Source organism: Dermochelys coriacea, chromosome 11 (assembly GCF_009764565.3).
Source record: "Dermochelys coriacea isolate rDerCor1 chromosome 11, rDerCor1.pri.v4, whole genome shotgun sequence".
In the NCBI taxonomy this organism is placed as follows: Eukaryota; Metazoa; Chordata; order Testudines; family Dermochelyidae; genus Dermochelys; species Dermochelys coriacea.
Window position 1 is genome coordinate 76372624 of NC_050078.2, and position 27193 is coordinate 76399816.

At 49.0% G+C, this 27193-nt stretch overlaps 1 protein-coding gene across 15 annotated transcripts in view; it reads left to right on the forward strand.

Moving 5' to 3' along the window:
* The window catches only part of LOC119863814 (zinc finger protein 665-like), a 113981-nt gene that overhangs the window by 60279 nt on the left and 26509 nt on the right, over positions 1–27193 (forward strand). The window contains exons 1-5 of one of the 15 annotated variants that reach the window (XM_043505789.1): positions 9467–9529; positions 9620–9713; positions 13642–13716; positions 16331–16457; positions 17286–17344. The exons of 6 other annotated variants lie outside the window; for them this stretch is intronic. In XM_043505789.1, coding sequence (XP_043361724.1) covers positions 16378–16457; positions 17286–17344 — 139 coding nt within the window. In that variant the 5' untranslated portion in view covers positions 9467–9529; positions 9620–9713; positions 13642–13716; positions 16331–16377. Of the gene's footprint in view, positions 1–9466; positions 9714–13641; positions 13717–16326; positions 16458–17285; positions 18763–27193 lie in introns of those variants that run through there. 8 more of the 15 variants (XM_043505774.1, XM_038422753.2, XM_043505778.1 and 5 more) reach the window with 8 other exon arrangements.

Here is a 27193-nt window from a genome sequence, read left to right on the forward strand (position 1 = left end):
TTTTTGCCTCTAAGTGCCTCTTTTACTCTGCTGTTTAGCCATGGTGGCATTTTTTGGATCCTCATACTGTTTTTTTTTATTTGCAGTATAGATTTAGTGTAATCCTCTAGTATGGTGTTTTTAAATAGTCTCCATGACGTTTGCTGGCATTTCACCTTGGCATGTTGTTTTCAATTTCCATTTCACAAGCGTCCTCATTTTTTTGCAGTTCCCCTTTTTGAGGTTCGATGCTCCTGAGGTGGCTTTCTTTGGCATTTCCCCCTCCAGGGCTGTGACATGTAATTCCATTCGGGCTGCGAGTACGGAGAGTAACGACTCCAGCATGGAGGCTGCATGGTGAGCGCACACACTGCACTGTCCTAAGCCGAGAACGCCTCCAGGAGCCGGCGCTGCGGTACCACTGCTCGCCAACGCCGCCCGGCTCGGCTGCATGTGCCCCGTCAGCCAGCAGGGGTTGGGTCTCTAGTGCCACAAAGGGGTGAGAGAAGGACTCTCCTTATCTGTGTGAGGGGCACCGTTCCCAGCATTCAGCCAGGATTCACAGAGGCGCTGGGCTTCATCTGGCCCCTTGGCAGCTGGGGGCACAGTGCAGAAAGGGAACTCACAGCCTGCGCTGATTCAAGGTCCTGCCCTCCCCCACACTGCCCATTCCCCTTCCCCTCCCTCGCCTTCCCCCAGGTAATCAGACCTGTTTACAACAGCAGCAGGGGCAGGGACAGAGGGGCAGGGACAACACTCACCCACGTTTGTCACAGACTTTGGAGAACCTCAGATGAAAGGCCCATGGAAGCACATGAGCCCATTACTCTCTGGGAGGGGCCGGCAGGGGTGGGTCAGTGGCAGCAGGGGGTGGGCACAGAGTCTCCTTTGCGCTAGCTCAGGGGCTGTGCGGTTAACATGACACTTGCTTTGCTTGGCGTTGTCTAGCCGTTCGTCTGTGACACTCCTCAGTGCAGCAGGGATCTGTCCCTGCACCAATGAACTGAGCCAGGCCGCGCTGCAGGGACGGCGCGAGGTGGGGTGGGCCGGGCAGCTTCCCCTCAGCAATCAGAAGAGATCGACCCCACCATCGAGATGCTATTTTAAAGTCACTTTCCCAGTCAGGAAGCTGCAGAGGGGCCTGAGTGAGAGACAGAGCAGCCCACCTGCCCCCACAGGCCAGCCCCTGCCATGCTGGCAGCTCAGCGCAGGGCACATTCCTGGTCACGGAGCTCAAGACCCATCACCTCACCTGGATGGCCGTGTCCCCCCTGCCTAGGATTGCAGATCAGCCCCTTAGCATGGGGCTCTGGAGACCCCGCCCGCAAGGGGGGTCCCACAGGACACAGAGTGGAACGCGCTAGCTCAGGGGCATCAGCTAGCAACTGGGGGGGAGCACCGAGATGAAACGTCCATCCACCTCTGTGGTGGAAAGGGTCTCTGAGACTCAGGGCAGGAGGCTACCAATCCTCAGGGACCTGCTCTGACTCCTGCTCTCACAGCTGCCCCAAGGCCTAGCGCACAGGGGTGCTATCTGCGGGGGGCTCACTGGTGACAACAGTCGCACTGCACAAGGCACCTGCTAGGTCAGAGGTGCAGAGCACCCAGCAATCCCGAGACCTGAACCGGCCTCCGCAAGAACTACATCACTTCTCCAAAATCCCAACCCAACCTGGCCTCTCCCCGCTCCTCTCTGGGACACTCAGTGCTGGGCTAGAGCACTGGCAGCCACTGAGTGAGGAGATCATCTGCACACAGGGGTGTCACTCACTGTCCTCCCTCACTCTCTGGAGAGGACACAGCACAGACCCGCCGAACCCCATCGCCCCTCGGAAGGGGGCTCAGGCCCAGCCAGGAGACGTTCCCACAGAAGACCAGCCAGGTAGCACAGAGTCAGACTTTGCTCTTGGGAGCTGAAGCCAATAAGAATCTAGACTATCCCTGATAGATGTTTGTCCAACCTGTTCTTAAAAACCTCTAATGAGAGGGATTCCACAACCCCCCTTGGAAGCCTGTTCCAGAGTTTACCTACCTTTATAGTTTGAATGTTTTTCCTAATATCTAACCTAAACCTCCCTTGCTGCAGATTATCCCCAATACTTCTTGTCCTACCTTCAGGGGACATGGAGGCCAATTGATCACCATCCTCTGGATAACAACCCTTAGTATATTTGCATAATGATCTTAGGGCCCCTCTCAGACTTCTTTTCTCAAGACTCAAGATGCCCCGTTTTTTTTAACCTTTCCTCATAGGTCAGATTTTCTAAACCTTTTCTCATTTTTGTTTCTCTCCTCCGCTGGACTCTCTCCAGTTTATCCACACCTTTCCTAAAGTGTGACACCCAGAATTTAATATGACCAATTTCACAAAGCTGAAAAGAGATGTGCAGGAGCTCAGACTAGATAAACACAATGGTCCCTTCTGGCCTGAAAGTCTGAGTCTACAAGTTTTTAACACATATTAGGAATAAAAAGAATCCTAACAACGGTATTGGTCCATTACTAGATGCAAATGGTAGAACTGTCAATAATAATGCAGAAAAGGCGGAGGTGTTCAATAAATATTTCTGTTCTGTATTTGAGGAAAAAATAGATGATGGAGTCTCATGATATCGTGATAATACTCTTTCCATTCCACTAGTATCTTTGGAGGATGTTAAACAGAAGTTACTAAACTTAGACACTTTTAAATCACAAGTGCAGATAGCTTGCATCCAAGAGTTTTAAAAGAGCTGGCTGACAAGCTCACTGAACCTTTCATAAAAAGAAAAGGAGTACTTGTGGCACCTTAGAGACTAACAAATTTATTAGAGCATAAGCTTTCGTGAGCTACAGCTCACTTCATCCGATAAAGCTTATGCTCTAATAAATTTGTTAGTCTCTAAGGTGCCACAAGTACTCCTTTTCTTTTTGCGAATACAGACTAACACGGCTGCTACTCTGAAACCTGAACCTTTCATGTTGATTTTCAATAAATCTTGAAGCACAAAGGAAGTTCCAGAAGACTGGAAGAAAGCTAATGTTGTGCCAATTTTTATAAGGCTAAACAGGATGACCTGAGTAATTATAGGCCTGTCAACCTGACATAGCTACTGGGCAGGATAATTAAGTGGCTGACACAGGACTCAATTAATAAAGGAAGAAAGTAGGATAATGTATGCAAATCTACGTGCATGTATGGAAACTAGATCCTGTCAAACTAACTTGATATCTTTTTTAAAATGAGATTACAAGTATGGTTGATAAGATAATAGCTTTGAGGTAATTTATTTATAATTCTGTAAGGCATTTGACTTGGTATCTCACTACACTGATTAAAAAACTAGAGTGATATTAAATTAACATGGCACACATTAAATGGATTAAAAGTTTGATAATTGATAGGTCTCAAAATGTCACTGTACCAGGGAATCATCATCAAGCTGGTGTGTTTCCAGTGGGGTCCTACAGGGATCATTTCTTGGCCCTATGTTATTTAACATCTTCATCAATGACTCAGAAGAAAACATAAAATCATCACTGATGAAGTTTGCAAGTGACAAAAATTGTGTGAGTGGTGAAAAATAAAGAGGACAGGTCACTGATTCACAGCAAGCTAGATTGCTTGGTGAAATGCATGCAAGCAATATGCTTTTCATGCAGCTAAATGTAAAAATATACATCTAGGAACAAAGAATGTAGACCATATTTACAGTATGGGGGACTCCATCCTGGGAAGCAGAAAGTCTGAAAAAAGATTTGGGGGTCATAGTAGATAATCAGCTGAGTATGAGCTCTTAGTGTGATGCTGTAGCCAAAAGAGCTAATGAAATCTTGGGATGCATAAACAGGGGAATCTCGAGTGGGAGTAGAGAGGTTATTCTATCTCTGTATTTGCAGAGTGCAACCACTGCTGCCATACTATGTCCAGTTCTGGTGCCCACAATTCAAGAAGGATGTTGATAAATTGGAGAGGGGTCAGAGAAGAGCCACAAGAATGATTAAAAGATTAGAAAACACGCCTGTTAGTGATAGACTCATGGAGCTCAATCTATGTAATTTACCAAAGAGAAGGTTAAGGGGTGACTTGATCAGTCTATAAGTACCTACATGGGAAACAAATATTTAATAATGAGCTCAGGAATCTAGCAGAGAAAGCTCTAATACAGTCCAGTGTCTGGAAGTTGAAGCTAGAGAAAAATCAGACTGGATAGAAGGTGTATATTTTTAATGGTTAGAGTAATTAACCATTGGAACAATTTACCAAAGGTTGTGATAGATTTTCCATCAGAGACAATTTTTCAATCTAAATTACATGTTTTTCTAAAAGATCGGCTCTAAGAATCATTTTGGAGAAGTTCTCTGACCTGTGCTATACAGGAGGTCAGACTGGATAATCACTATTTGTCCCTTCTGGCCTTAGAATCTAAGTATCTAGCTAAGTATAGGCTTTTAGAATGTGTGTTATGATGTTGTTTTATATGTTGCCATTTGTTCCCATCTCTCATATTGATTTCTCTTTGAATATTCTTTCATAAAGAAATTTCCATTTATTTTTTAATAGAACTCAAGTGCTCTGCATAATACAGGAGAGGTATTATGGCAAATACTGAGAGTACACTAGTAGTATAAATGCCCTACTGTCAATCAAACCCTAACTCCGCCCCTTGACCCCTTAAACCCTGCCCAGATGTCTCCGGAAGTCCCCGGAAGATGTGTCATGTGACCCCTCTAAGAACTCCTCCCACTGCCCTCTACCAATCAGGATGTGTTTTGCCCCCGTAGGATCGCCCCGAGAGGAGATTTGACCAATCGGGTAGTTCAGGGGATGGGGGTTACCTGTCCAGAAGCAGTTCATGTGACCCCTCTAAAAACTCCTCCCATTACCCTCTACCAGTCCTGATGGGTTTCAGTCGCATAGGACTGCCCCGAGAGCAGATTTGACCAAAATAGGGCAAATTCCGGGATGAGTGAACCACCCAGAAGAGGGTCATATGACCCCTCTAAGAACTCCTCCCAGCGCCCTCTGCAAATCAGAATGCAGCACCACCACCCCATAAGGCCCAGCGCCGGGCAGAAGAGGCCATCTTTTACCAAGTACGTGTGTTTTAGAAATCGTGGAAACATGGACTCCTTCACCAGCCCCATGAAAACTTCAGACTTTGTTTTAGCCTCGAGGGTCTTCAGACATACAGCTCCTTGAAAACAAACCAAGATGCTTCATTAAAACTTTTAGCTCACGTAAGGGTCAAAGGCCTTCTAACACAAACACAGATAGTCACAAAGCCCTTTTCAATAATTTTTTTTTTTTTTAATTTACAGCTACCAAGTTTTATATCGCATGTTTGTCCCCTCACCATTCTTTAACTTAATCCTTTTAGATTTCTTACAAATAGCCTTTTTCTTAAGCAGGGTTCTGTAATTTTTGTGCAGACTAGTTGGTCAATATAACGTTGCAAGCAGGTATCTTCTGGTTTGGTCATTTTGTTTAAAACACGGTAAGGGTCTCCAGTGAATTGCACAGCATTTATCAAGGTCACCCATTGCGCTATATGTTCTTGGGTGAGGCACAGACATTGCATAGCATAACCTATGGCAATCACAGTGTTTAATAAGCTTTCCAAACCCAGCTCAGCACACAGGCCCCGGAGCTTGCAGTTTATATCCACTGAAGTCCAAGTCACACAGTCATGGCACCACTGGCCTGGCGCATCTATGACACAGCCCTCACAATCTTCAAAAAGCTTTTCCCTAAGACAGTGGTTAAGGACAGCATAAACAGCAACACGTACAATAGTCCGCATGACTTTTTTACACTCATGACGTGGCACTGGCTTAGTTAGTTACATGCCAAACCTCCTCCTAAACTCCTCATAGCTGTCATCCTCGGAGTCCTCTTCAACAATTTGTATTGGCGTTGAGCAAAAACAAGGTGGGCCCGGTTCATCTTTGCTGCTTGATGCAACACTGTCCAGGGCCTCCGGGTCCTCTAGAAAGGCATCTAGAGATGTTGAGAGATTTTCAGACAAGAAACAAGTGTAAGTTCCCACTGCTTGTTTTTAGATTTACACAACCTCCGGTTCCTAACCCGTTACACCCCATCATCATCCATCACTTCTTAATCATTCATTTACCTGAGCGACGTCTTTTTGGTTCACCTTGTCCGCTGGTGACTCTCCCGAGCTGCGTTCGCCTTCCTTCTCCAGGGGGGTGGATGAGAAGAGGTCGTCAAACTCATCGGGGTGTCTCACAGCAGTTGGGTTTCAGGTTCAGGTTCTGGCATATCCATCAATGGCTGGGCCAAAGGGCTCCCCTTGGTCGCTCTCTCCTCCTCCTCGGAACTGTCGCCGATGTAGTGATTTCTCTGCAGATGGTCGAAAACCCTCAGGGATAAAACGAAGTCTGAAGTTCTCACGGGGCTGATGAAGGAGTCCATGTTTCCACGATTTCTAAAACACACGTACTTGGTAAAAGATGGCCTCTTCTGCCCGGCGCTGGGCCTTATGTGGTGATGGTGCTGCACTCTGATTTGCAGAGGGCGCTGGGAGGAGTTCTTAGAGGGGTCATATGACCCTCTTCTGGGTGATTCACCCATCCCAGAACCTGCCCTATTTTGGTCAAATCTTCTCTCGGGGCAGTCCTATGCATCTGAAACATCGCGATTGGTAGAGGGTGATGAGAGGAGTTTTTAGAGGGGTCACATGAACTGCTTCTGGACAGCTAACCCCCATCCCCTGAACTGCCCCCGATTGGTCAAATCTCCTCTTGGGGCGGTCCTAAGGGGGCAAAACCCATCCTGATTGGTAGAGGGCAGTGGGAGGAGTTCTTAGAGGGGTCACATGACACACCTTGCTTCCGGTCATGTGCCCGCCTTGACCCGGAAGTAATACCCCCCATGGGGGGGAGGGGCTTCCGGTGACAGGTGGGCGGGTTTTAAGGGCTCAAAGGGTGGGGTTAGGGTTTGATTGATGGTAGGGCCCTTATAATATTTACACTGTTCCTATGGGAATAGAGTTTCTGAGATTTGTGTGTGTATCCTGTGATGAGAGGCTGGATACCACAGGTGGCACTCTGAAGGGACTTGGGTGCTGGGGTGCATTTGTTTTCAACCTGCAAAGAAAAGACAGGGTTTCCCCTGACAAATCATCAGATTGGCCTAGAAATCATGAGGGTTTTTTCCAAAATAAATGTTGGGTTCTTGTAATTTGTCTTCTGCCGTTTGAGCCTTTAGGGTGTAGTGGCTACACATCCCCAAGCTTTTCTCTTGTAATAGGATTCCAGCAACAACACCACAAATCTAAAGACACAATAAAATCATGAGAGTTGGCAACACTGGAGTATCAGAGACACAGTCTGGTAACTGACTGCCTTAAATATATACTGGGAACGATCTCTTTTTGTACTAGCAAAAAGAAAAGGAGGACTTGTGGCACCTTAGAGACTAACAAATTTATTAGAGCATAAGCTTGAAGTGAGCTGTAGCTCACGAAAGCTTATGCTCTAATAAATTTGTTAGTCTCTAAGGTGCCACAAGTCCTCCTTTTCTTTTTGCGAATACAGACTAACACGGCTGCTACTCTGAAACCTGTCTTTTTGTACTAGATTAACCGTAATGCAGCTCTGTGTGAAATCCATTTCAGACTCCACATGGTGTGTCCCACAGTGGAGAGTATCCTGTGCTTTGAGGCTCTAGTTAAATAAGGTGATGATTACACAGCACTGCGCCGTGGGGAACAGCTACTCAGGTAAAAGGGCCCGTCAGTGCCCTGGGGCAGCTGGGTCTAACAGGGAATAAAGCATCTCCACCAACTGAGTGCTTTGGCTGGGTTGGGCATTCCAAGCACATCCACCTGCCCAGGACAGGAGTAAAGCTCCTCTTTAGATCACAGAGAGAGACCCCAAGCTGGAGCCCGTTGGAGTTTGGAAGCAGGCTGTCCTCCTGCGGGGTCACTGGCAGAGGGGGTTCAGCAGTCCTGGGGAAATTGCCATAATCTGACCCTCCACTGCAGCCTCCCCAACCCCAACCCCTACAGCAACTCCAGGACAGGGCTTGTATTCTTTCCCTCCAGGCAGCCAGTACACAGGGCCCTGCATCCTAGCACCCCAGCCACAGCTTGCCCTGAACTCCAGGCTCCACAGTTTGCAGCTCTCACAGTCACTGGGTGTCAATGAACTTGGGGGGCACCCACAGGTCTGAGCTCTAAGAGTTCCCTTTTCTACTGCCCACCCCAGGACATGGGGTTAGCACAGAGATTCCAGTGACCCAGCCCCACCTCTGTGAGCTAGTTGCATTGGTCGCTGCTCCCCTCAGGGCTGGTGCTGAACCCACATGAACGCACCTCTGAACTCTGGCTCTTGGCTGTCCTTGGTTGGCAAACTGTGAATGGGTTGCAGTGCAGGAGAGGGGAGTGGTGTGTTAAAGGAGCATTTGTTTTAGGGTTGCCAGGCATTCAGTTTTCAACTGGAACACCCAGTGGAAAAGGGACCCTGGTGTCTGCAGTCAGCACAGCTGACTAGGCCGCTAAAAGGCCGGTTGGCCACAGCAGCCGGCTCCGTGTGGCTCCCGGAAGTGGCCAGCATGTCCCTCTGGCTCCTAGGCACCCACTCCCCAAGCGCCAGCTCCGGAGCTCCATTTGCTGGAAGTTGCTTCCTGGGAGCCCCCTGAAATAAGCGCTCCCTGGAGCCCACCCCCCAACCCCAACCTCCTGCCCGAGCCCTGAGCCCCTACCCATACCCACACTCCCTCTCAGAGCCTGCACTCCGCACCCAAACACCGTGCCCCATCCCCTCCCATTCCTGAATCCCCCCTCCTGTACCCCAACCCTTTGCTCCAGCCCTGAGCACAGAGGGGGCAGAGCCCCTGCCTCAGAGCAGCAGCCCCCCCCGCTAGAATTGGGAGTGTGCAGGGGGGTTGCTCCGGCTCCCCACGGGCGGCTCTCACCCAGGGGCGCCAGGCAGGCTCTGCTGCGGCTGCGGCTGCGGCTGCGGCTCCCAACCCGGCTCTGCAGGGGACGGGTGAGTCCCAGGCCGGGCAGAGGGAGCCCGGCGGGGGCTGCAGTCAGGAGGCGGTGAGGGGAGTCTGCAGTTTGGGGGTGGGGGGCATGGGCCCAGAGGCCAGGCATGACCTTCTGCCCCCCTTTCCCCCTGTTCCCGAGCCGGGGCAGACGGTTCACCCCGTTCGCGGCCACTGTTATCCTCTCTGCCCCCCGCCCCCGGCTTCTCTGCCGGCGCCCGCGCCCCCTTCTCGCCCCGGCTCCTGCCCCGCCCGGCCTCTGCCCGCCCCCGCCGGCTTTGCCCCGGGGGCCCCAGGCCAGCAGGGCACGTGCCCAGCCCCGGGCCGGCGCCTCAGCCGACGGGAGCGAGCGGCGGGAGGCGCCGGCCCGGCCCCGCCCCCTCCCCAGCCCCGCCGTGCTCGGCGCGGGAGCGGCTGGGGCGGGGCCCGGGCTGCGCTGGGCCCGGCGCTGGGGGCGGGGCTGGAGCCGCGGGGCGGGGCGGGGCGGGGCCGGGAGGCGGGAGGCGGGAGCGGGCGGCGCTGGGGAGAACAAAGGGCCGAGCGGCTCCCGGCAGCCCCGGGCCGGGGCGGGGACGTTGCAGGGCGCTGCTGCCTCCCTCCCTCCCTCCCTCCGCGGGGAGCCCGGGCCGAGCAGCGGCCGCGCCACGGGGCTGGGCCACGGGGCGACCTTCGGGGCCGCGGCTTCTGCGCCCGGCCGAGGGGGCTTCCCCGCGGGGCCGGGCCGGCCCGGGCCGGAGACCAGGTAACCGGGGGGCCGGGCCGGGGAGCGACTCTGCGCCGCGTCCCCGGGGCCCCGGATCCCCGCCGGGGGCGGCTCCCGCGCTGGGCCTGCGCCGGCCGGGGGCTGCCCGGGACAAGGCGGGAGCCCGTGTGAGCTGTGGTGGATTTACCCATCTCCGTGCAGCCAGGACATCACGGGGGGGGAGAAGAGCCGGGGCCCAGCCGGGGGGTTAAATCCCCCCCGATTTCACCTCTTCCCTCTCCCAGAGCGATACAATCCTCCCGCCTCCGCCCCGCCGCTCCAGAATGAGCCCGTCGGGGTGTAAAACCCCTGTCGCTTCCCCTCGCCTGCCCCGCTGAGTCCTCGGGTCTCGGCCACGGCTTTTGCCCCAGGCTCCACCCTGGGGACCCTAGACCCAGCAGCCATGTCCTGCCCGCTCCAGCCCATCGCTGCGATTCCCTGGGCCGCCTCCGACAGGGCCCTTGTATCTGCAGCCCTGTCGCGGGGCGCCATCCTCGCTTCTTCTCTCTCACCGGGCCCGGGAAGAGCCCCCCGGCTTTCCTCCTTCAGTCCGGCCAGGGCCTGAGCTGCTGGGCCCCTGCCGCCCCTTTGCTCCCAGTGGCTGCTTCTGGGAGGCCTGTGGAGGCCCTAGAGAGACCCAGAGGACCCACCTCGGCTGTTTCCTGGCGCAGGATGTTGTGATCTTGTGGGCTCTCTTGTAGGGAGCGGCAAAGGCCAGCTGCATCCATCACAAATCCCCTGAAATGTTCCCGCTTTTCCCTCCCGTTCTTCAATGTCGACGTAAAGTCCCCTCAGATGTTGCTGTTTTTCTCTTGTATTGGGAAATGTTTAGTTTTTGCCCCATTTTCTCCTCCGTTCTGAAATATTGACAGAAAATTCCTGGACACTTTGCCCCATTTTTCTCTCTCGTTATCTATGATTTATTATCCCCTGAGATTTTCCCCATCTAATCATCTGACATTGTCTTTTTCTTACATTTGTGAATATTGCTTGCTGTAAAATCCTTGCGCATTTTGCCCTTTCTCTCCCTAATGATCAAATATGAAATCCACTCAAATATTATCTCTTACCTTGTATCAACTATTGATATACAATCCTTCAAACTTCTCTGTTTTTCTCTGTTCTGTGGAAATTTCTCATATTTGCTTCCTTTTCTTTTTAGTTACTGAGCACTGATGTCACATTTCAGAATTTGCCATTTCCAGATAATTATCAGTTATTGATTTTAAAAAATCCCTTCCAGCTTGTAGGAGTTCCCCTTGTTTTTCATGTGCAGACCCTTCTCCTTTTTTGGAGGGACCCTGTAGCCCTGAGTCATTCTCCATAACGGAGGTTGCAGAGGGGTTAAATTCCCCAGTGATCAACTTTCCCGCTCACATTTGAGAATCATTTGTTTCCCTCTTTGTCTCCATTAAAATCCACAGGGTTGCTGATCAGAGTGACTTGCCCCCTTTCAGATACACATCCCAGGCAGGGCCTCACACCATCTGGGCCTCACACTATCCGGTGTCTCCCAGCTGCTAACAGGAGAGGTGGCTGGACCCTGACTGAATTTCCTTTCCCCAGATGGTGCAAGACAAGGGGTTTACTCCCCTGAGAGGCCTGCTCTGTGCGTGGGTGGGTCCCTGTTCCCCTCCAGGCAGCACCCAGAGCAGCTGAGACGCTCCATCCTCCTGTACTAACTCCTCACTTTCCGATAGCTGCTTTCACCAGAAGGTCCCCAGAGCCCGTGATGAACGGTCACCATGAGGAGTCTCTTCCTGCAGTGCTGAGACCCAGCCACCTCTGGCTTGGGTCCATGGTGGCCATTATTAGCCAGTGACAGGGCATGGAAGTTTATTGTATCTTCTGGCTCCTCCATCCCCTCCTGTCTCCTGTTAAAGCAGAATTGGCCAGCACTCCCTGATGCCTGTGTGAGTGGCCGGTTGGGGGCAGTGATAACTTTCTCTCCATTGATCAAATACTAATATAAAATCATCACAAATTTTGTTTCTCTCCCCCTTCAGAACTGTAGGATGTTCAGAGTTTGGAGGGAAGATAGTTGCCCTGAGTCCTTGCCCCAGATATGGAGAGCAGGGCAGGGGGGAAGGCCTGGAACCTCCCCTCCCAGGATGTGTTTAAACAGATTTTTGGCATCTTCCCCTCCCCAGTGTCACATTTCTGGTCTCATTGACTCCAGAGTTGCTGCAAGGAAGGGAAAGGAGTGACTCTGGATTAACATGGGAGTGGATAAGATCCGGGAAGTGGTGTACTTAGCTGGTGTCACCAGAGGGCTCTGGCTGTTGCTAAGGGAGGGGAGGCTGCTCTCTTTACTCAAGGTATCAGGGTTGAGTTTCTTGGGTGGGATGGTGCTGCCTCCCCTGGGATCTGGGAGCCCTGGCTGAGCCCAGGGTCTGTGCTGTGGAAAGACCTTCATTAAAACCTCCTCCATGCCCAGTCCAGGTGGGAACTTCCTCCAGTGCCTGGAACTAGCCCCCTAAGGCAGCCCCAGGCTCTGCCAACCCCAACTGCTGAGCTGGAGACTCCAGAGAGACCAGGGGATGGTCAGAAAAGTGACTCTCCACAAATGTCACCAGGAGCCTCGGATCTCACAACTCTTGGGAATCTGCTACTTGTTGTTAATAATAGAATATCAGGCTTGGAAGGGACCTCAGGAGGTCATCTAATGTCCAGCCCCCTGCTCAAAGCAGGACCAATCCCCAATTTTTTTTGCCCCAGATCCTTACATGTTCCCTCAAGGATTGAACTCACAACTCTGGGTTTAGCAGGCCAATGCTCAAACCACTGAGCTATCCCTCCCCCCCAATGCACCTGTGGGTGGGATCTGAGCTGCCTTAACAGCACTGAAGCCACTGATCTCCTGCCAGGATCTGCCCAGTGGCAAAACTGGGGATTGAGGAGGGGAAGAGACCGGCTCTGTTCCCCTTTGTGTGTCTAGGGTGTGGAGGTTCTAGGCAGGGAAGGGTGGGGGAAGGACAGAGATGGAGGGAGAGACAATGTGAGTTGGGAGCAGTCAGGAAATTACAGGGGTGAGGGAGCATGAAATCCGCTGTGATTTTGCCACTTATCTGTAATTATCAAATATGGATATAAAATCTGTTGTGTTCTCCTTCTTTTCTCTCCAATTATTGACAATTTCCCATTTCAGCTTTTGCCCCATTTTCTCTCTAATTCTCTGGTGTTAATTTAATATTTCCACAGATTTGGGGTGTTTCCTACCCCTTGGATCTGCAGTGCTTTGTCCTTGTTTGGTAGGGAATTGTAGCCCTGAGCCATTCCCCAGGGTGCCCATTCTGGCAATGGAGCATGGAAGGGGCACATGAGGGGAAGGGAGAAGCAAATCTCCCACATGGAGACCACTCAGCCCCAGGTTACCCAGTCCCAGCTGCCATCCCACTCCACCCCATGACCCAACCCTGCTCCCCCCAACTCCACTGTCAGTCATCCCCAGCTGCTACCCCCTCCCACTGCCAGGGAACCTCCCAGCTCCATCCACCTTCGTTTCCCCCTTCAAGTTGCCAAGCCCAGGGCCTGTGAATGGCTGGTGGGGCAGGGAACCATCCTTTTCTGTTTGTTTGTTGAACATTCATATTCACTGAAAATTTCATTAATGCAGCGCTAAGGGTTCTCAGTGCTGTCCTGAGCCCTTCCAGCAGGTCAAGTTCAGCAACACTCAAACCTCTCAAAAATAGGAAATCCTAAGCTGTATCGGTGTAGATGTACCCTAAGAGTTTCTCAGTGCAGCAGAACCTTGAATGTCTCTTTGCAGGGACATACGAAAGCTTATGCTCTAATAAATTTGTTAGTCTCTAAGGTGCCACAAGTACTCCTTTTCTCTTTGCAGGGAGAAAGCCTGGGATGAATGGAGAATGTGAAATGGACAAAACCCTTTCTGAAATCACTCCGGTTGTCCTTCTCGCCCTGACAGGCTGCAAAATAACATCCACATTTTGCTCCATATCTTCCCAGCATAAAGGAAATGGCGTCAGTGGAGCTGTCTCAGGTAAGGGATTGTCTGGGAGCTGGTGGTGGGTTCTGGCGGGAGGGAGAGGGGCAGTAAATGCACAGGAGGATGGGAGCTGCTGGAGGTGGGAAGAGGGGGGCCGGAAATACACAAGGGAGAGAAAGGGAGGGGACAGGGTGTGACCATTCTGATGGAACTAGTTGACTCTTGGGCTTGCTTTCAAGGAACAGACTCTTGGGGGTTGGGAGTGGGACTTCCCCTGTTTGTGGAGCAGGAAATAACCCCCCTTGCCAGACGTGGGAAAACTTCCCAGACTCTCAGTGCTGAAGACTGAACCTTCCGATACACTTAGTTATTTGCCCCTCTCCCAATCTTTGAATCACCTGCAAACTTTATCAATAATATCTTTATGTTCTCTTTCAGGTCATTGATTAAAATGTTAAATAGCACAGTGCCAAGAGATCCCACTAGACACACACCTACTCAACCATAGTTCCCCACTTACAGTTACATTTTGAGACCTATCAGTTAGATACTTTTAAATGTATTTCATGTGGGCAATGCTAATTTTGAATTGTTCTGTACCAAGATCATTCTGTACCAAGTCAAATGCCTTACAGATATTTACATATATTACATCAATGCTATTACCTTTATCAACCAAACTTCTAATCTCATCCAAAAAATTATGCAGTTAGTTTGCTAGGATTCGCAAAAAGAAAAGAAAATGGATGCATCCGATGAAGTGAGCTGTAGCTCACGAAAGCTTATGCTCAAATAAATTTGTTAGTCTCTAAGGTGCCACAAGTACTCCTTTTCTTTTTGCGAATACAGACTAACACGGCTGCTACTCTGAAACCTGTCATTTTGCTAGGATTTAAACCTATGTTGATTGGTGTTAATTGTATTAACCTCCTTTAATCTTTTATCAGTGCAATTATCAGGTGCTCCAGTACCTTACCTGGTATCAATGTCAGATGGACAGGCCTATAATTACCTGGTCATCCCCTTTTCAAATTCTGAATATTGGCACAGGACTATCTTTCTTCCATTCTTCTGAAGTTTTCCCAGTGTTCCAAGACCTATTGAAAATCAACAACAATGATCCAGTGAGCTCTTCAGCCAATTCTTTTAAAACTTCTGGATGCAAGTTGTCTAAACCTGCTGATTTTAAAAATGTCTAACTTTAGTAGCTGCTGTTTAACGTCCTCATGAGTTGTTACTGGAATATAAAGAGTGTCATTATCATCATACCATATGATTGTATCATCTGTTTGTTTTTTTCCTCTGGTACAGAACATATTCATTGAACACTTTTGCCTTCTCCGTATTATTACTGATAATTCTATCATAGTAATGGACTAATGCTGTTAAGATACTTTCTTGTTAATATACTTTAATAAATCCTTTGTATTGTACTTAACTCTGCTGACCATAGATTTCCCATTTTGACCTTTTGCTTCCCTTATGAATTTTCTATAATTCCAAGCTGCTGACTTATATACTTTCCTTTTGACTTCCCTTTTCCTCCATTTGCTATCTATTGTGTTTTTATGGTTAGGGTTTTGGGATTGCTACCAGGGACTGTCCCTGGACCCTCCTGGGGTTCCATCTCCTGTACCAGCCCCTGCTTACTTGGTGTGTGATAAATGTGAAAGGCCTTGCTCCCTGTGTATCCTGGCAGGAAGAAGGGGCTCTCTCTTTCTCCCCTCACCCGGGTGCTTCCTGGCTGCTCTGAGTGGGATAGGGATTGGACTCTGCTACTGTGTCCTTCCCAGAGCATTCATAGAAGATTAGGGTTGGAAGAGACCTCGGAAGGTCATAGAGTCCAACCCCCTGTTCAAAGCAGGACCAACACCAACTAAATCATCCCAGCCAGGACTTTGTCAAGCCGGGCCTTAAGAACTTCTAAGGATGGAGATTCCACCACCTCGCTAGGTAACCCATTCCAGTGCTTCACCACCCTTCTAGTGAAATAGTGTTTCTTAATATCCAACCTAAACCTCCCACACTGCAACTTGAGACCATTACTCCTCGTTCTGTCACCTGCTACCACTGAGAACAGTCTAGATCCATCCTCTTTGGAACCCCCCTTTAGGTAGTTGAAGGCTGCTGTCAAATCCCCCCTCACTCTTCTCTTCTGCAGACTAAATAAGCCCAGTTTCCTCAGCCTCTCCTCGTAAGTCATGTGCCCCAGTCCCCTAATTATTTTTATTTTATTTATTTTGTTTTGTTTATTTCCGCTGGACTCTCTCTGATTTGTCCACATCCCTTCTGAAGTGGAGGGACCAAAACTGGACACAGTACTCCAGGTGTGGCCTCACCAGTGCCGAATAGAGGAGAATAATCACTTCCCTTGATCTGCTGGCAATATGCCATTGGCCTTCTTGGCAACAAGGGCACACTGCTGACTTATATCCAGCTTTTCGTCCACTGTAATCCCCAGGTCCTTCTCTGCAGAACTGCTGCTTAGCCAGTCAGTAGCGGTGCATGGGATTCTTTCTTCCTAAGTGCAGGACTCTGCACTTGTCCTTGTTGAACCTCATCAGATTTCTGTTTATTCATTTATTCATTTTACTGGCCCTGCTCTCCTGTGAATACTGGTGTAGTCACTGAGTAGCAGGTTCTGAGTGGGTGACGCTTGTTCTTTCAGGGGCTGATGACCTTCGAGGAGCTGGCTGTGTACTTCACGGAGGGAGAATGGGTTCTGCTAGACCCTGCTCAGAGAGCCCTCTACAGGGAGGTCATGCAGGAGAACTATGCCACTGTGGCCTCACTGGGTAAGCATTCCTGTGCCCTGGGTGACAGGGAAACAGAACAGTGGGAAGGGAGGAGGAGGAGAAGGGGAGTAGATGTGCTGGGGTGGGCTGGTGTAGATGTACCCTAAGAGTTTCTCAGTGCAGCAGAACCTAGAATGTCTCTTTGTGGAGGAAGGGCACCCAGGAAGGGGGCAGGGTGGGTCAGTGGGAAGGAGAAGAGGTTTTGGGGCTCTGGAGTTGTGGGGGATTCCAGCTCTTTCACACAAAATTCCTGCCCGGGCCTTGCTGCTTCAGAGCCTACGCTCCAGTTTTATTTCTGTTCAGTTGCGGTTAATTTTACAGGTTTTTCCCCAAATATTAAACTATTGTCCTTCATCCACCACTCGCTGCCCCTGACTCAATCCCCCCCGCCCCCCCGCTGTATCTATCTACTTACTGCGACCCTGGGCACTATTCCTGAGTCCTTACTTTGTTCCTCTGACCCAGAGGACAACCGCTGCCCCGGCACAAATGTGCTGTTTGTCGATGAAGTCACAGGGTGGCAGTGAGAGGTCCAGGTCTTTCTCTTCCCCACCCCTATCTCCAGCAGCCATGGTCTACCTTCCCTCCAGGCATTTTGGATCTTTTCGTCAGTCCCTTCTGAGGCCACGTTGCCCGATTCTTGTTTATCACATTCTCCTTTTCCAGAGGAATTAGTCTGTTGCTCCTGAATTATAGTGTCTTAATTCCCCAGCCTTACCCAGATGTGTGTGTGTGTGGAGGGGGGGGGTGGTGGTTAATACATCCTCCTACTGCACCTAACCCACTGGATTCCCTAATTCTCCCAAAACTGCTTTTCTGATGTCACAGGTCTGGGGGAGCTACATGTTTGACCCCCTCCGAAGTCTGCTTGAGGAATGCCCTCTCAGGTACCAGGCCTCCAACCATCACCTCTCTGTGGGCAGGGACATAGGTGCCTCTGCATGTTGATCAAGGTTTAAGGCTTGCAGTCCCTTCGCCTTTCATTGTGTTCACTGGCCTAAAGTCCAGCCCCTGAGCTTTGCTTCTCTCCAAGGGCTGTGACCAATGTGTGTGTGATGGATGTGGGAATTTTGGTAATATTTCTGTTACTCCAATACATGCCTCAGCTGCCCTCTGTATTTGGGGTTGCTCTGCTCTGAGTGTGAAGAGCTGTCATAGGGTGATACGAATGGCTCATTATGGGGCTGACTGGGACTAACTCATATCAATGGAAGTCCTTACAGAGTCCACAGTAACCCCCAGGACTGAACAATTGACACCTATCAATGAGAGGCTCCCAGCTTGTCTAGGTGGAGCACATGTGAATTCAATGTGTTTTGAGGAGCAGGAAGAACTGGGCTCCCAGAGACAGGGAACTTTCCTGGAAATAAGACTAAGGGATAGATACAGGGAAAGGACACTAAATGGGTTCCTACAGCAGCCTGGCTCAAGGCCTTTGGCCAGTATGGATTATGTCTTAACCTTTACTTCTCTGTGCTAACCTAAGGATTTGCCTCTGCTGTGTTCCAGTTGGCTAATAAACCCTACCGTTTTTGAGAAGGCTGCCGGGTGTCACTGCAGATACTTGCTGGGTGCATTAATCCCTGAAGAGTCTAACAGTCTCTGACCAGGAGTCTATCTCAGCTGGACTTGCTGGGCACAGCTCATGGTGTGAGGCAGGAGAGCTGGAGTCCAGAGGCTCAGTCTTGAAGGCATTGAGGCTGCATGGCCTACCCTGAGGGAAGAGTGGGACCCCTTGGGGATTTGGCACAGTGAAGAGGTTCCTCTAGGGACTGTTTAAAAGCTGGGGCATAGGACAGAGTGTGAGGATCCATGACGGTGGCAGCTGGTGGGATTCTGAATGCAACAGGAGGATTTTGCAAGAAGTGACTTGCAGCAATAAAAACAAGATTAGTCAAAGGAAACAGCAAGAAAATGGTGTATAACCACCTCCCTGAGAAGAGCATCACAGAGCTGAGCAGTTGGAGAGAGTTCAGCTTTGGAAAGTTACACAAAGCTCAGCCGACTGCATGGCTGGAGAAGGATGATCGGATCAAGAATTAGGGTCCAAAGCCAGGTGGGATTTTGAGAGAGTCCCAGGGCCACAGAGGCACTTGCAGCAGCAGCCGGGGGGGAGGGCATCCTGATGATCTGGTTCCCCCTTTGCTAGAGTTGAAGCATTGGGAGTTGGAGCAGAAAGCAAAAGAGCTTCAGATGGAGGAACAGAGACAAGCAGACTGAAAGGCAGCAAGGTAATCGAGAGAAAAGGGTAAACAGGAGGAGAAGCAGAGGAAAAACCAGGAAGAGCAGCGATAGCATGGAGTGGGTATGGAGAAGCAAGAAGTTCCATAAGGGGGAAAGTGGGGAGAGACCACGGGAAGCCAGTTCCATAGGAGCCCAGTTACCAAATGGTTGGCCCAGTTTAATGAGAGGGGGGTATAGGTGCCTACCTCACTGCCTTTGAGAAGGATTGTGATTGGAACCAGATTGATTGTGTAAACCCTCTTCTCTGTCTTCCCTCTTCCTTGGTGCCAAAGTGATAGAGGTGTGTGATGGGTTGGATCACAGAAATCTCCTTGGGGCTGCCAACTATGTGCCAAGACTACTTCTGCCCCTGCTTTCCTGCTGTCATAACCATAAGGGTAACCTAAAATTTCTCCTTACCTGTAAGGGGTTAAGAAGCTCAAATAACCTGGTTTGCACCTGTCCAAAGGAACCAATGGGGACAAAAGATACTTTCAAACCTGGGGGCGTGGGGGGGAGGCTTTGTTTTGGGTTCTTTGTTTCTGTGTTCGTTTGCTCTTGGCACTAAGAGGGACCGGATATCAATCCATGTCCTCCAAACCATTCTGAACCAGTTTCATATTCCAGAAATTCTAAGTACAACCAGGCAAGGCGTATTAGTTTCTTTGTTTTCTCAACTTGTGAATTTTCCCTTTGCTGGAGGGAGGTTTATCCCTGTTTTCTTGTAACTTAACCCCTCTGCCCTGAGGCAGAGAAAAAAACTCCAGCTGCTCTCAGCTAAAAAACCTGCTTCCAAGCAGCCAAAAGGGGGAAAAATAAATTGTCCTTTTTAAAATCCTACTGTGGTTTTGGTTCAAAATGATCCCATGGCTTCCACCATGTCAGGGTTCCTTCCCCACTCTGAACTCTAGGGTACAGATGTGGGGACCCACATGCAAGTCCCCCAAGCTTATTTTTACCAGCTTAGGTTAAAAACTTTCCCAAGGCACAAATTCCACCTTATCCTTGAACAGTAACATCAAGTGATTTAGACAAAGAATCAGGGAAAGGACCACTTGGAGTTCCTGTTCCCCCAAAATATCCCTCACACCCCTTACACCCCCTTTCCTGGGGAAGCTTGAGAATAATATCTTAACCAATTGGTTACAAAGTGAACACAAACCCAAGTCTCTGGAACTTTGGACACTGGAAAAAAAAAATCAATCCGTTCTTAAAAAGAAGAATTTTATTAAAAGAAAAGGTAAAAATCCCATCTGTAAAATCAGCTTGGAAGATAACTTTACAGGCTAACAAAAGATGCACAAAACACAGAGGAACACCCTCCAGCCTTTAGTTTCAAAGTTACAACAAAACAGGGATAAACCTTCCTTCAGCAAAGGGAAAATTCACAAGTTGAGAAAACAAAGAAACTAATACGCCCTGCCAGGCTGTATTTACAATTTCTGGACTAGGAGAGACTGGTTCAGAATCTTTTGGAGGACATGGATTGATATCCAGTCCCTCTGAGTCCCAAGAGCAAATGAACACAGAAACAAAGAACCCAAAACAAAGCCTCTTCCTCTTCCCCTCTCCCCACCCCCATCACCTCCAGGTTTGAAAGTATCTTTTGTTCCCATTAAGAAAAGGAGTACTTGTGGCACCTTAGAGACTAACAAATTTATTAGAGCATAAGCTTTCGTGAGCTACAGCTCACTTCATCGGAAGCTTATGCTCTAATAAATTTGTTAGTCTCTAAGGTGCCACAAGTACTCCTTTTCTTTTTCCGAATACAGACTAACACGGCTGCTACTCTGAAACCTTTGTTCCCATTGGTTCCTTTGGTCAGGTGCAAACCAAGTTATTTGAGCTTCTTAACCCCTTACAGGTAAGGAGGAATTTTAGGCTACCCTTAGGGTTATGACACCTGCCCTGGCAGCTTGGGACTCTAGTGCCCTGCTGGGTTTGAGCCTGACCCAGTAGCCTGCTGCAAATCCAGACCCAGGTCTGAAACCATGTCCCCTAACAGCTGTAGGCTTAAACTGAAAGCAACTTAAGAAGTGTTCCTGTCTTTAACACTCAGGCCATGTCTACACTACGAAAGTACTCTGATTTTACAGAAGTCGATTTTTGGGAACAGACTGTAGAAGTCGAGTGCATGCGTCCACACTAAGCACATTTAATTCGGTGGTGTGCGTCCACAGTACCGTGACAAGCGTCGACATTCCAAGCGGTGCACTGTGGGCAGCTATCCCACAGTCCCTGCTGCCCATTGGAATTCTGGGCTGAGCTCCTAATGCCTGATGGGGCCAAAAATTTGTCGCGGGTGGTTATGGGTAAATGTCGTCAGTCACCCCTCCCTCCCTCCCTCCATGAAAGCAACAATACACAATCATTTCGTGCCCTTTTCCCTGGATTGCCCGAGCATACGCCATAGCATGGCAAGCATGGAGCCCATTCAGCTCACTGTAGCAGTTATGACCGTTGTAAACACCTCACGCATTATCATGCAGTTTATGCAGAACCAGCACCTGAAAAACCAGGCGAGGAGGTGACGGCAGCGCGGTGATGAGGACATGAACACAGATTTCTCTAAAACTGCGGTCCCCAGCAATTTGGAGATCATGGTGTTACTGGGGTAGGCTCATGCTGTGGAATGCCGATTCTGGGCCCGGGAAACGGCACAGAGTGGTGGGACTGCCGAGTGTTGCGGGTTTGGGATGATTCCCAGTGGCTCCGAAACTTTCGCATGCATAAGAGCACTTTCATGGAACTTTATGACTTGCTTTCCACTGTCCTTAAACGTAAGAATACCAAGATGAGAGCAGCCCTCACAGTTGAGAAACTAGTGGCAATGGCCCTGTGGAAGCTTGTAACGCCAGACAGCTACCGGTCAGTTGGTAATCAATTTGGAGTGGGCAAATCTACTGTGGGGTTGTTGTGATGCAAGTAGCCAAGCAATCATTGAGCTGCTGCTATCAAAGGTAGTGACTCTGGGAAATGTGCAGGTCATACTAGATGGCTTTGCTGCAATGGGATTCCCTAACTGGTGGGGCTATAGATGGAACGCATATCCCTATCTTGGGACTGGACCACTAGGGCAGTCAGTGCATAAACCGCAAGGGGTACTTTTCAATGGTACTGCAAGCACTGGTGGATCACAAGGGATGTTTCACCAACATCAATGTGGGATGGCCGGGAAAGATTCATGACGCTCGCGTCTTCAGGAACTCTGGTCTGTTTAAATGGCTGCAGGAAGGGATTTTTACTTCCCAGACCAGAAAATAACTGTTGGGGATGTTGAAATGCCTATAGTTATCCATGGGGACCCAGCCTACCCCTTAATGCCCTGGCTCATGAAGCCATACATAGGCACCCTGGACAGTAGTAAGGAGCTTTTCAACTATAGGCTGAGCAAGTGCAGAATGGTGGTAGAATATGCATTTGGCTGTTTAAAGGGTCGCTGGCACAGTTTACTGTCTCGCTCAGACCTCAGCGAAACCAATATTCCCATTGTTATTGCTGCTTGCTGTGTGCGCCACAATCTCTGTGAGAGTAAGGGGGAGATGTTTATGGCAGGGTGGGAGGTTGAGGCAAATCGCCTGACTGCTGAATACGCACAGCCAGACACCAGGGCGGTTAGAAGAGCACAGCAGGAAGCGCTGCCCATCAGAGAAGCTTTGAAAACCAGTTTCATGACTGGCCAGAGTACCGTGTGACACTTCTGTTTTTCTCCTTGATGAAAACCTGCCCCCTTGGTTCCCTCTAAATTCCCTGTAAGCCACCTGCCCTCCTCCCTTCGATCACAGCTTGTTTGCAAAGGAAATAAAGTCACTATCATTTAAAAAACATGTATTCTTTATTAACCGATTATAAAAATCAGGAGATACTCACAAGGTAGCCTGGGTGGGGTGTGGGAGGAGGGGTAGGAGGGAAGGAAAAGGCCATTGTAAAACTTCTTGAATGACAGCCTTCTGTAGCTTGGGCTGTCCACTGGGGTGGAGTGGTTGGGTGCCCAGAGCCTCCCCTCCGTGTTCTTGGGCGTCTGGGTGAGGAGGCTATGGAACTTGGGGAGGAGGGAGGGCGGTTAAACAGGGGCTGCAGCGGCAGTCTGTGATCCTGCTGCCATTCCTGAACCTCCACCAGACACCGGAGCATGTCAGTTTCATCCCGCAGTAGCCCCAGCGTTGCCTCATGCCTCCTCTGATCTTCCTGCCGCCACCTCTCCTCATGTTCACTGGCCACTTTCCTGTACTCTGCTATTGCGTCCCTCCACACATTCTGCTGAGCTCTGTCAGTGCCGGCCAACTGCATGAGCTCAGAGAACATTTCATTTTCGCCGCCTTATCTGAGATACCTTTGGGACGGAGGAGGGAGTCTTGAAACGTTTGCAGCTGTGTGAGGGGAAAAAAAGGGAGTGAAGTATTTAAAAAGATACATTTTACAGAACAATGGCTATACTCTTTCACGATGAACAACACTATTCACATTACATAACACCTGTGATTTTGGTAGAAGGTCATATTTTGCATCTTATATTGAGTGCCTGTGCAGTGCCAGGCTACAGAATTCGGATTGCAGGCGGCCATGGTAAGCCATAGTCTTTCGGCTTCTGCAACCTTCATAACAGCAGCCCCCTCCCTTCCCATACCAAGCAAAGCCCATTGAGTTGGCCATTTAGTGCTGCAGTTTTCCTGTTAATGTGCAGCAGCACAAACCAAACTAACCCCCTCCCCCCATCCAATTCTCTGGGATGATCGCTTTTCCCCTCCCCCCACCGCCTGGCTGGTATCAGGGAAGATCCCTGCTAGCCAAATGCGAACAGCTCAGCACCAATGCTCCCCCCCCCCCCCGCACCGCTTGGTTAAGTGTGGGGAGGATTTCTTTTCAGCCACAGGCAAACAGCCCAGTAGGAATGGCCACCTCTGAATGTCCCCTTAATTAAATTCCCCTATTTCAACCAGGTTACCATGAACGATATCACTCTCCTGAGGATAACACAGAGAGATAAAGAACGGATGTTTCTTGAATGCCAGCAAACACCAGGACCATACACTGCCAGGCTTTGTCATGCAGTGATACCAGATTACTTGCTACTAGCATGGCATGGTAAAGTGTCCTACCATGGACTATGGAATAAGGCTGCTCTCCCCAGAAACAAAAGCTTTTCGAGTATCTCCAGGAGAGCTTCATGGAGATGTCCCTGGAGGATTTCCACTCCATCCCCAGACATGTTAACAGACTTTTCCAGTAGCTGTACTGGCCACAAATGCATCCCAAGTCCTAAGGGCTACTTAATCATTAAAAAATGCTTGCTTTTATAACATGTATTATATTTAAAAAGGTACACCCATTAGAGTTCCCTTCTCCGGCTTGGTTGGGTTGGGAGGGTATTTCAGTCAGGGTGATTAAAAGATCCTGGCTGTTGGGGAGAACAGTGTGCTGTGTGCTCTCCTCAAGCTTCTCCTCCTCCTCCTCATCTTCCCCGTCCGCAAAATCCTCAGGCATGGCGGAAAGTACCCCATCATCGGAGTCCACGGACAGGGGTGCGGTAGTGGTGGCGGCCCCCCCTAGAATTGCATGCAGCTCAGCGTAGAAGCGGCTTGTCTGGGGCTCTGTCCTGGAGCGTCTGTTTGATTCTTTGGTTTTCTGGTACACTTGTCTGAGCTCCTTAAGTTTCTTGCAGCAGTGTGTTGCGTCCCTGCTGAAGCCTCTGTTCCTCATGGCCACGGAGATTTTTTGAAATGTTTTGGCGTTTTGTCTTTTGGAACATAGTTCTGATAGCACGGATTCCTCTCCATATACAAAAAGAAAAGGAGTACTTGTGGCACTTTAGAGACTAACAAATTTATTTGAGCATAATCTTTCGTGAGCTACGGCCACTTATGCTCAAATAAATTTGTTAGTCTCTAAGGTGCCACAAGTACTCCTTTTCTTTTTGCGAATACAGACTAACACGGCTGCTACTCTGAAACCTCTCCATATACAGCGATCAGATCCAGTACCTCCCATTCGGTCCATGCTGGAGCTCTTTTTCGATTCTGGGACTGCATGGTCACCTGTGCTGATGAGCTCGCCTGGCCAAACAGGAAATGAGATTCAAAAGTTCCCGGGGCTTTTCCTGTACACCTGGCCAGTGCCTCTGAGTTCAGAGTGCTGTCCAGAGCAGTCACAATGGTGCACTGTGGGATAGCTTCCGGAAGCCAATACCTTCGAATTGCGTCCACACTAACCCTCATTCGAAACGGCAATGTTGATTTCAGCGCTAATCCCCTTGTTGGGGAGGAGTATAGAAATTGCTTTTAAGAGCCTTTTATGTAGAAAAAAATGGCTTCGTTATGTGGACAGGTGCAGGGTTAATTCGATTTAATGCTGCTAAATCCAACATAAACTTGTAGTGTAGACCAGGCCTCAGATACCCAACTCCCAATGGGGTGCAAACCCCAAATAAATTCTTTTTACCTTGTATAAAGCTTATACCTACACCTAAAAGATCTTCACCAAGCATTCTAAAACTACGATACCCACACGAGGAAATAAGGAAACAGATCAACAGAGCCAGATGTGTACCCAGAAACCTCCTAGTGCAAGACAAGCCCAAGAAAGAAACCAACAGAACTCCACTGTCCGTCACATACAGTCCTCAGCTAAAACCTTTCCAACGCATCATCAGTGATCTACAACCCATCCTGGACAACAATCCCTCTCTTTCACAGGCATGAGGAGGCAGGCCAGTTCTCGCCTACAGACAACCCGCCAACCTGAAACATTTTATCACCGGCAACTATACACCGCACCATATTAACTCTTAACTCAGGAACCAATGCATACAACAAACCTCGATGCCAACTCTGCCCACATATGTACACCAGCGACACCATCATAGGATCTAAGCAGATCAGCCAAACCATCACCGGTTCATTTACTGCACATCCACCAATGTAATATACGCCATCATGTGCCAGCAATGCCCCTCTGCTATGTACATCGGCCAAACTGGACAGTCCCTATGTAAAAAGATAAATAGACACAAATCAGATATTAGGAATGGTAATATACTAAAACCTGTAGGAGAACACTTCAACCTCCCTGGACACACAATAGCAGATTTAAAGGTAGCCATCCTGCAGCAAAAAAACTTCAGGACCAGACTTCAAAGAGAAACTGCTGAGCTTCAGTTAATTTGCAAATTTGACACCATCAACTCAGGATTAAACAAAGACTGTAAATGGCTAGCCAACTACAAAAGCAGTTTCTCCTCCCTTGGTGTTCAACTGCTAGAAGAGGGCCTCATCCTCCCTGATTGAACTAACCTCATTATCCCTAGCCTGATTCTTGCTTACATATTTATACCTGCCTCTGGAAATTTCCACTACATGCACCCACGAAAGCTTATGCTCTAGTACGTCTGTTAGTCTATCAGGTGCCACAGGACTCTCTGCTGCTTTTACAGATCCAGACTAACACGGCTACCCCTCTGATACTGATAGAGAAAGATGCACAGCTGTTTGCCTGCCCCCCAGTGTTAATACCTACTCTGGGCTAATTAATAAGTAAGAAGTGATTTTATTAAATACACTTTAAGTGGTTCCAAGTAGTAACAGACAGAACAAAGAGAATTACCAAGCAAAATAAAATAGAACACGCAAGTCTATGTCTAATATAGTAAGAAAACTGAATACAGATAAAACCTCACCCTTAGAGGACCTTTCTTTTACAGACCAGTCTCCTTCTAGTCTGGGTCCAGCAATCATTCACATCCCCTGTAGATACTGTCCTTTGTTTCAGGTATTCTTGGGGGTGGAGAGACCATCTCTTGAGCCAGCTGAAGACAAAATGGAAGGGTCTCCCAGGGGTTTAAATAGACTTTCTTTTGTAGGTGGATACCCCTCCATCCCTCTGTGTAGAAGTCCAGCTACAAGATGGAATTTTGGAGTCACATGGGCAAGTTACATGTCCATGCATGACTCAGAACTTAAAGGTAGCAACCATGGTTCACATGCTACCTTGAATGTCCTCATGTAGACTTTTTATGTGGATTGGAGCCTTCCAAGATCCATTGTCCCTTAAGTGCTTCTTGATTAGGCACTTAATTTGCACATTCCTTTCCCAAGAAGCTGACCAAATGCTTTACTAAGGCTATTTAAAAATCAAGCAAGTACACAGCAAATATTCATAACTTCGAATACAAAAATGATACATGCATACAAATAGGATGAATAGATTCAGTAGATATTAACTTTTACAGAGATACGTTACATGGCATATGTAGCATAAAACATATTCCAGTTATGTCATATATACATTCATAAGCATATTTCTATAAAGGCTTATGGTGTGCAACATCACAAGGTGTATAGCCAGGTGCGTGGAGTTGATACTGGAAACTATGAACAGTTCAAAAGGGCTCTACTGCATAAGCTTGAATTGACACATGTGGCTCATAGGAAAAGGTTTTGGGATGTGCAAAGACCCAGAGTTTACTGTACATGGAAACTGCCACCCTGGTGGTGAAATATCTCTGCTAAGGGAGTAGA